The sequence below is a fragment of the Zeus faber genome (assembly GCF_960531495.2).
Source record: "Zeus faber genome assembly, chromosome: 4".
In the NCBI taxonomy this organism is placed as follows: Eukaryota; Metazoa; Chordata; class Actinopteri; order Zeiformes; family Zeidae; genus Zeus; species Zeus faber.
This window is the reverse complement of record NC_137191.1, coordinates 5330904-5340698: the sequence shown is the minus strand read 5'-3', so window position 1 is coordinate 5340698 and position 9795 is coordinate 5330904. Positions and strand designations below refer to the sequence as shown.

The following is a 9795-nucleotide window of genomic DNA, read 5'->3' as shown; positions in this document are numbered from 1 at the left end:
CAAAGCCCCCCACCACCAAAAAAACAAGGGGTCGGGGTGATTCCTAAGGGGGTGATATGCTCACAGCCAAACAGAACTTTTTGAGCGAAGAGAAGCGTTCAGAACGAGAAGTCCACAAAAAGACACAGCGGTGAGCTTGCGTTGCAATTACAGTATGGGCAAGTCCAAAGTTCAGACTATTCACAATTTCCATTCAAACAAGTGAAAGACGTTGCCAACCTCCCAAATATCACATAAGTTCTTTCTTCTTCTGGAGCGCTTTAAACGGGGTAACTGGATCGCAAAGAGGTCAGATAGGACACTCGGAGCTGTCTTTAACCCCAGACCCCCCCCTCCAAAAAAAACAAAAAAAAACAAAAACCCTCCAGGGGAGTCAAGAAGTCATTTAAGTGCGGAGCCCTGTGAGCGGCAGGGGTGAAACGCAGAGCGCTGCGCCGATATCTCAATTGCTGGCAGATAAAAGAGGCGGTAACATTAAACCCCCTTTCTTTTTTTTCTCCCCCATCCTCCGTGTCCCTTTGCGCACAAATGACCGCCGACACTCCCCCACCCCCCAACCCCCTCCCCCTCACGCCCCCAGCATGCTGTTGGTATTAACTTGCTGTGAAGTAATTACTACCTGCTGCTTGCGGAACTCGGGCCCTCAGATTCCAGCCAAGTCAATTAGGGCGTTGGGCCCTCGGCCGGTCAGTTAGCCGGCGAGCTCCGTCAGACCCACAGACAGATAAACAGGATGGGGGGAGGGCACATCAAAACACGAGAAGCCTCAAGGAGGGGATTATCTGGCCGTCACTTATAAAATAAAAAGGCGAGGGGACATCCCCGGAGGAAAGACAAACAGAGATCCAGTTACGGAGCTGTTTAACCTGCTGACTCCCATGCTGTTTTGAAGGATCTCTGCCAGGATTGATGCCCTCAGAAAGGGGGGCTTTTTTAGTTCCAGAGGCCGGTGGAGGGGTGAGGGCTTGTCCATTTGCTCCTCTGTGTGCCGGTAATTGTCTGCCAGTGTATCTATTATTTCCTTTATCTATACAGGTAAAGTCTCATTTAGATCGGGATCTTTTGCAGAGATTTTGATTGTGTGTGCACAGGTATATATTTGCGCGTATGTTTTTTTTGCACGTTCGTGTACGTGCACTGGAGGAACAAGGGCTGAGCTGGGGCGGAGGAGGGGGTCGGGGATGGGGGGTGGGGGGGGTGGGTGGAAGGAGGGGGGTGGCCAATGGGTCAAATTGAATCGGGAGGCGTTGGGGCAGCAAAGTGGGGTTTGACGCGATGTGAGCCGAGGTGGAATGTGTTTAATTTACACGGCCATGCGATTGGGGGTTGAGGGGGAGAATGAGGTGGGGAGTAGTGAGGTGCTACTCCTCCGAGTTGTTAACTCTCAAACACGACCTTTTGCCGCCAAGGTGTGACATCCATATGTTTGGGTGGAGTGGGGCGGGGGGAGTTGATATACAGGGGAATGGACCACCGCTCGTGCACCCCAAACTCACTAAGCCGTTTCGGATAACAGAACAAATCCTCTGTTAAACATTAGGGCCCGGTTGTCCATCGGCGGATCAGAGCAGGAACACACATGAGATGAGACCCCAAAGCTGTTCCCCACATCAGGCCGTCACCTCAACGGGGCTGTGCCCCACACCCAAGGAAATTAAAAAAAAATAAAAATTAAATTATATATATATATATATATATATATATATATATATATATATATATATATAGATATCACATGAAAATTCTCCTTTTGACAAAAGGGAAAAAAGTTCATTTGAAGCGGAGAACCCTGTTTTTTAATCTGTCACAATTTCAAAAACCTGAATCGATTAATTGAAAGTGTTTATTTTTTCAAGATGATTTCTAGCAAACTTTCACCCTTAATTGAGCCACTTTCAGAAAGAGAGAAGTATCTTTTTTATCGTAGTTTTTTATTTTACACAGCGTGTTAACCACACTTGTGTGTCTTCGCTCACAGCTGTGTCCTGAGTGGAAACAGAGGGTGATATTTCACTGCTGATGTTGAGCTGACAGCCTGTTTCATCTGCTAATCCGACGGTTTCGACTAAAATGTGTTGCGGGACGTTCGGAGGTATTTGGAGATTAGACCGGGCTGTTTCTGAGGCGGGACCTCATGAAGCCATCGACATTATTTGGCGCGTCGTCAAACATACAGACGAAGGCATCTGAAGATAATGCCTCACCGAGACAGAGCTCGTTGGCAGGCCGTAAATTCAACACCAACGCTGACGACTTTGGACATTTTTTGTCGTTAGTTTTGACATCCTTGGATTCAAATCCAAAATCGAATTACAAGGTTCGAAATCCAAAAGGGAATACAGCTCAGAAGTTGTGAAAAGTCTGAAGCATCGTTTTCGTGGCCGCCGTGAGGGTTACAGCACTGGAAAGTCAACTAATCCTTTGGTTTTAAGTGGAATGTGTTGTAAACGTTTTCTTAAGTGAGTCCAATAACACTTCGAGTTTATTGAGATTTATTACCGTAGAGCTGGTCAAAATACACACCTGAGTGTTTAAATTACTACCCTCATATCTGGCTAGGGTGTGTTATTAGAAACTAGAGTAAGGACGGAGATACCGTAGTACTTGTTTAGGCGATTCGCCCAAATCCTTTCCGCAGCGTGAAATACTTGATCTTTCGCTGTGATTTATTCTCATATTACACTATGGGGGAACTTTCAAGAGACACCTCCACTACAACAAATATCAAAACAAATGACTAACATACACATGGGATGGCCAAGATGTTATGTTAGCTCTAAATAATGCGCTTTGATATTGTATAGACATAGACATAGACAATAACGTACAATACTGGATATCCATATATTCGTAAGGATATATGGATATTTAAATAACTAATAACTAGTAATTTGCTTGTTTTTCAAACGTTTCCACTTTTGCCGTTTTACAACAGTGTAATTAAATGAGCCTGACCTACAGTGAGCAAAATAATATTTAAACCTTTTTAATCCAGAGGCCTATAACTTAAAACAATTGCAACCTAACCCCAACCACTTGCGTTGCTTCAATCACCAATTCTAAATTTTTGCAGAGCTCAGACAACATGATTCTGGCCTGATTTCCCACCTCGCTGACAGGTTTTTGGAGACGGGCGAGCAAAGCCCCAGAGCGGAGGAAAAATCACAACGCGCTCCCGTGAGCGACGAGCGTGCGGAGTGAACCGCTCACGACGCCATCCCACCGCTCGACGAGCGCTCGCCAATGGCCCGCAGACCCTGGCGAGGCATCAAGCAGGTTTCATATCCGATCGTGTCGGGTCGACTCGGGAGTGACGCCACGGGAGATACAGCCAAAACCTTGTTTGGAGACCCCGACAGACTCGTCTGGGATTCCTCCCGGTGAAAGATCCCGTGACGTGTCGCCGATCGGTCTCGTAGTGTAAAACCACGACGGCTGCCAGATTCCCGAGCGCAAGACGGAAAGTGGTGTAGTGTGAAGGGTACAGCTGTCTGACCACTTTGAAAGTGGTGTAGTGTGAACGGTACAAGCGAACACTGGATAACAGAATTCTGCAACAGCCATTCGTGCTGACAAGAGTCTATCTGAGAACACTCTGCATTTTAAAGATTGACATGAATTAGCTGGGCTCCACATGCATATTATCAACTTACAGCTCAGATGAAATATAATCGCACCTTGCACAAGATATAGCTTCGGATACAATATTTAACTGTACACCCCCGCAGGTTGTACACCCCGGGAGAGAGGAAACACAGCTGCTGAATGCTTGGGTTGCGTTTAACTGGATACTGATATTCCTCTGTTCTTGCTACATGTTTCTCCAAACAATGATTATTGATAGATACACTGTACACATGTTTAATTCACCAATGCCCCCAAACAAATGAAACTGAAACCCCAAGGACCGGCTAATGTCTGCATCAGTATTTGAACTGAGGAAGCCCATCATCGATTATGACCGAAATGTTGCGCTCACGAAAGGGTCACGCCCATCGGGGAATAAAACAAAAGAATTAAAAACGAAGGGCAAAGCTGAACATGGAATTAAAAATGAATATATGGTAGTGAAACCTTCTTCATGTCATTATTTTTTTTATTTTTTTTTACAGTGCCAAGCTGAAGAGCAACAGGGAGGTGTGCATCAACCCAGAGACCAAGTGGCTTCAGCAGTACCTAAAGAATGCCATCAACAAGTAAGGAGAGACACCCCCCCCCCCAACACACACGCACACGCACACACACCCAAAGTGAAATACAGCATGTTGTTCCGTGTTCAAAGCAGAACAGCTCTATCACTGCTTGAAGTTACTCTGTGAAGCCTCTTGGTTGGCTGATATAAGGAGCTGAGTTATTATCTGGAAAGGGACTTTTATCATGAAGGAAAAGCGATAAATCAGATGCTGGTATTTCCTTTTGGTTCCCATGAAAATATATGGCTGTGATATAGGGATAACTTTAGATTAATCAATTCATCTTGGCGGATAATTTATACCGCAGAGTGAAATAAGGTAAGGGGATGCAGACCGACGCAAATGTCCGTTACAAGATATCTGGAAAACGCTTAATGTTGAACACTGCGGTCGGAATAGATATTCACATATTAGGTCAAGATTTAAAAATAACATTTGTTTTATTTTTTACAAAATACCCCATTTAACCAAATAATATTCTCTCAAATGTTTAACCAATGAAATGACTGTGTTCATTTTTAGAACATGAATGAATGTGTGTTTCTGATATTTTAGTAGTAAATGACATAGACTGCATAAACCTGACGGTAAGAGCTAGAGGGCATTCTGCTTATTTTGGGGCCAACTCAGTGGCTCACGCCCTTCAGCACAAACTGTCTGTAAAAGGTCTAAATACGCTGTGTTTTTTTTTTTTTCTTTCAAAACAAACATTTTACATATAATTATCATGACTAAATTTATCACTAGGGTGTCGGAATTTTAGCTTCCCCACAGGAGCCAATAATTTACTATGAAAAATACAACGTCCAGCCGCATCAGTCTTAATAAGTTATGAGACACCTCGTAAAAAACATTTGCCAAACTTGCCTGGGGATTATTAGAACCGGCCCAGTTGTCTGCTCTGAAAAAAAAAAAAAAAGAAAACTGTAAAATGAATAACCTGTGTGAAATGTGAAAACCCATGATGAAACCGCCTTACGAGGCATTGTTATTTATCTTGGTAAAGGGAGCAGGAGCTGCTCTTTTGATTACACGTTACTCCGGTTCCCTAAAAACACGGAAAGCAGCTGAACGTTAAATGACTCCCTGCGATACAGCAAACTCAGCACTTAATATGCTGTCAGTGTGTTTCACCGCATGTTTTGTGAGTCATGGGTTAGGGAATACAAATAAAAACAAAACAATACTTGTAGTTCTTACAGAAAGGTCTGAAAACAATTACAACTGAACAGTTTAAGATTCTCCAGTGTTTAGAACACTCCAATAGACGTTCAATCAATTCATCTTCTCTTGAAGTAAGCACTGAAATGTAAGTGTTCCTTATGCTGGAGTAAAATGAAAAAACAAAATTCTAATTCAAATGAATAATGCACAGTGAAAAGATGCACAGCAGAGCGTTCTCAATTGTTTCTCAATAGTAAAGCATTCAGCGAGGTTGTGCTATTAACAGTTATAAATGACTTGAACCAACATTTGAATAAAGCCTGGTTTGAAAAATAGCCGATCCATCAAGTGAATGTTGCTAAATTCAGTGTAACTCACATACTTGTATCTCTGAAACTCTCTCCAGGGTGAAGAAAAACCGAAGACGCAATTACAAAAACTAAAAGAAAAAAAAAGGGCCAAACCTGGCAACCCTGGGCTAAAAACCAGTACAGACACCCGTCCACTTCATTGGACCGCTTGCCGAACCAGCACTTCCCTCCGGACCCTGCCATCCCAGCACTGCTGCAGCTGCTAGGCAACGCTTCGCCCACAGACACCCCCAGCCCCGTACACATCAACACCAAGTGCAATCAAAAGCCTTTTCCAGTGGAATTTCAGGATGTGTGTGAATGTCAGATGAGGTTTTGAATGCAGTTGTGCGTGCGTGTGTGTCTGTGTGCGTCACGATGCATTCATCCTGTATGTGCATGGATGAAAGTGTCGTGCGCGAACTAACTGAATGTGTGACTGTATATCGTGCTTTCTTACTTCACGAGCCTGTAAAGGAACAACATGAACTCTCCACCGTGTTTCTGACGCTTTGTGGGTCATCCCAGCAGGAGGTCTGACCCGAGGACGGTGGGTTGGGCCACAGAGCGTCCAGTAGCACACTCCATAAGAGGTGACCTGTCAGGGTAGGATTCAGTTCTGAAGGACCGAGCGCTGAACAAATGGTGCTAAAAACGGAGTCACAGCCATTGAAACGAATGCATTTCACTGTGTGTGTTATCAGAATGAGCTGCGGTCCTATGTTACGATGACGTCTCAGATCCGACATGCGTCTGTTTTAAATCGGTCCAGCAAATCAAAGCAGAAGAGCCATGCTGATTTTAAAAATAGGTTTAAATCTGTAGGTTACACTCTTCTTGTGATTAGGTTTCAAGGTTACTAGGTAACAGGATTAGGATGAACTCGCAAAGGGAAAACGTTGCCTGGTGAAATTCTTCACAAAAAGGGGCACAAACCTATCAGTACAGAGTTCTGGGGGATTTTCATAGATTACACACAGCATTCTGAGGCTTTCAACTAGTAAACAGAGACCAAAAACTAACTGAAATTTTAAAAACATATCAAAAAGCATTCCTTTTTTTTCTTTTTTTAAGGTAGTTAGTGAGATGTTCATTGACACCACCTAACATAGCATTACACAGATCTAAACATTTTAACAAAGACAAATTTAACTGCATTATTTTCATACCAACACCTATCCTTGGTAGGAATGCAAAAGCTAGTTGATTTCTATACAAAATACCTGCAAATATCAACGACATTTAAAGGGAATGTTCATGGGGTAGTTTTTTTTTATGTATACACACATATATATATATTTGAGCCACTTTATTTCAAAGATGAATTTGTTCAATGTAACTATTCTATTTTTGTATTGCTTATAATCAGATTTTTTTTTTCTTATGCAAGCTACAGTAGGCAGTAGTAAATGAAGGCCTCTCCAGAAAGTATTGCGCCTTCAAACAGTGTTATCTTTTTTAATCATGCAATATTCTACATTTTGTTAGTCATTTTATTTTTCAATTATGTGACAACACGATCTTAAATAGACCTTTAAAGCAGAACAATAAGCAAAAACAACTTACTTAAAAAAATAAAAATAAAATTCCAACATGTTAGATATTGTTCTCTGTCCTGATTTCTCCCTCCGACGAGGGCGTCTATACTTATGAACCAATCTTCAGCTGAAAACATGGGACAATTTAATAATTCCGATAATTCTGTTACCAGGCCCAACATAATAGACAATTTTTAAAGCAAACACGCATCTCTCTCTCTCTCACTTGGGTTGAGCAATTACCCAACTAAATCCCCCAGTTGTTCCCCCTCAAATGCCAGTAATTTAATTTCTTGTATTTCCAGTGATGTGGACGTATGATGTGTGATAGGGCTGGCAGCTGAAGCAGAACTATTTCTTTGAGTTAAGACCCTGGGACCAACATGTGCTTTCAATCTGGCCCTTCCCTGTCCCCTATGTTCCACTTTGCTCTGCCATGCTGCAAACCTTTTTTTTTGTTTTTGGTTCTTTTGTATTTGGGTCGGAGGTGTGCAAATGTGTGTGTGTGTATATATATATATATATATAAATATATATATATACACAACATTTGGTGCATGCTTTATATGAAATGTATCACGCTATTCTGAGGGTGTCTAGTTTAAGAATCAGTCGCAAGCGCGATGAGAGCTATGCATTACAAACTGTCGAAAGTGATGGTTATACACTTATTAATTCAAAACAAAGTGTTTTGGGTAGTTGTCATAGTTGTTTATGTTTTGTTTTCCCCCTCAACAATAGTGTATATTATTTGGATCAAAGACGAAGCAACGAAAAATGTATACATGAAAGAATATAAGCTCTCGCAAATTCTGCCACCGATGCTCATGAAGTTTGTCAAACTGTCTGTAAATGTTCTACTTTTTGACCCCGAGACAATGTGAAGTAATTGCTTGAGGCAGCTGCAAACACATGTTCACCATCTGAGGTGAGCGAGATCATCAGCCTCTGAATTCTCACTGTAACCAAGAGGCAATACGATATTCCTTTTTTCAATAAACTTTTATACAGCCTTACGTGTCCGAGCATGTTTGCCTTCTCTGCGATCTTTCAATTATCAGTAACTTGTTCAGTGTGTTGTCCAAAATATATTTTTATTATCAAATTGGAAACGCGGAGCGCCGTAACAGCCTGGTCGTAAGTCAAACACCTCAGAGGCCGCGTTTGGGGAAAAAAAATATAAATAAATTCTTAAAATCCGTTAAAACCCTTTCAGATACGTCAGTCAAATGGTAACACACACTGAGCGCAGAGCAGCCCGGACAGGCGGGATCCGCTCCCAGGCCGCGCTACCAATCATTCGCCCCGACCCGAACGGGACACAAGCCCAACAGCGGCGCATTCTGAACCCAATTCACCTTACACGGCCCCCCGAATAACTCCGCAGAGCTATCGATTGCCACTATCCTCAACGGAGGTAATTGCTTCTTGGCCGGCGTCGGGGCGAACGGGAGAGGCACCTGTAAAACCATTAACCGCCCTGTCCAAGAATACCCGAGGTTTCACAGTATTAATTTGCGTCGGTTCATTACTTCACGTCCACAGCGGAGGGGGAAACCGTGCGGCTTTATCAAACTGTCAGAGCCAATAAAGTGGAAGCACGCAGAGCGGATTAATTTCAGGCAGCCGTCTTATCCTCCGCCCTCACACCACATATATAAACAAGGAATGTCAGACATTGTTGGGAAGCCAACCAGGCGGTTTAGAGGGTCAGACTCGCATGCTACGGGGTCCTTGGGCGCATTCAGAAATGATTATGGGATTCCTATATTCTGCTTTCTCAGGCTGAGACCCGGCCCCGACGGAGGTGCCTGACAAAATTTACTACATAATGTGGTTCGGCGTGCGGTTTAATGAACACGCCGCCCGCCTCGAATCCAAACCAACATAGAAAATGGTTTCATTTTACATTTAGAAGCGAGCGTACACATGTCGGGCTGTGATGTGAAGTCTGCCTAAATATTCGAATCAACAAAAAAAAAAAAAAAAACTAGCCGAGTGTGACTAATAAACCGCCCCCGCGAGCCACATTATAATGATAATTAGAATGGTTAATACGCCCCAGGTGCAATAAAGTACACCATTTTTTTCTTGGTGAGACTGATGCACAGACACATTAACAAGTGACAGAGCGATGCAGTGCACACTGACACAGTGTGGACCTCACACACAGCGTACAGGGTCAAAATGGGATCAAATCTTTACAATTGAATACCGTTACATTTAAATAGACTATAGAATAATTGAGCAATTCAGCATTAACTGTCTGAACATTCCTGGCACGGTCTTCGAAATAAGATCCAACCTCGAACCTGTCCAATGTATCGTTGCTGAGCTTACTTCTAGAAGGACAGGATATATAGAGCGAGAATCGACACTGTCATTCAGCGCGATACTTATTCGACCTAAAATGCTATAAAACCACATGAAATATTCCACTGTTATAAAACAGACAACAACTTCTGTTTTTCTTTGAATATTCCAGATATAAGAATTAAACTCTCTTCTATTGTTGCTCTCGGGATTACGGGGGCGGATCAGGCCGATCTC

At 42.8% G+C, this 9795-nt stretch overlaps 1 protein-coding gene across 2 annotated transcripts in view; it reads left to right on the top strand.

The window, feature by feature from the left end:
- LOC307229760 (stromal cell-derived factor 1-like) overlaps nucleotides 1-8258 on the top strand; it is a gene marked incomplete at its 3' end in the record, with an annotated part of 12426 nt that extends 4168 nt beyond the window's left edge. Inside the window, exons 3-4 of one of the 2 annotated variants that reach the window (XM_079999820.1) lie at nucleotides 4113-4196; nucleotides 5764-8258. In XM_079999820.1, coding sequence (XP_079855946.1) covers nucleotides 4113-4196; nucleotides 5764-5800 — 121 coding nt within the window. Of the gene's footprint in view, nucleotides 1-4112; nucleotides 4201-5763 lie in introns of those variants that run through there. The other variant, XM_079999821.1, reaches the window with a different exon arrangement.
- Nucleotides 8259-9795: the final 1537 nt, after the last annotated feature.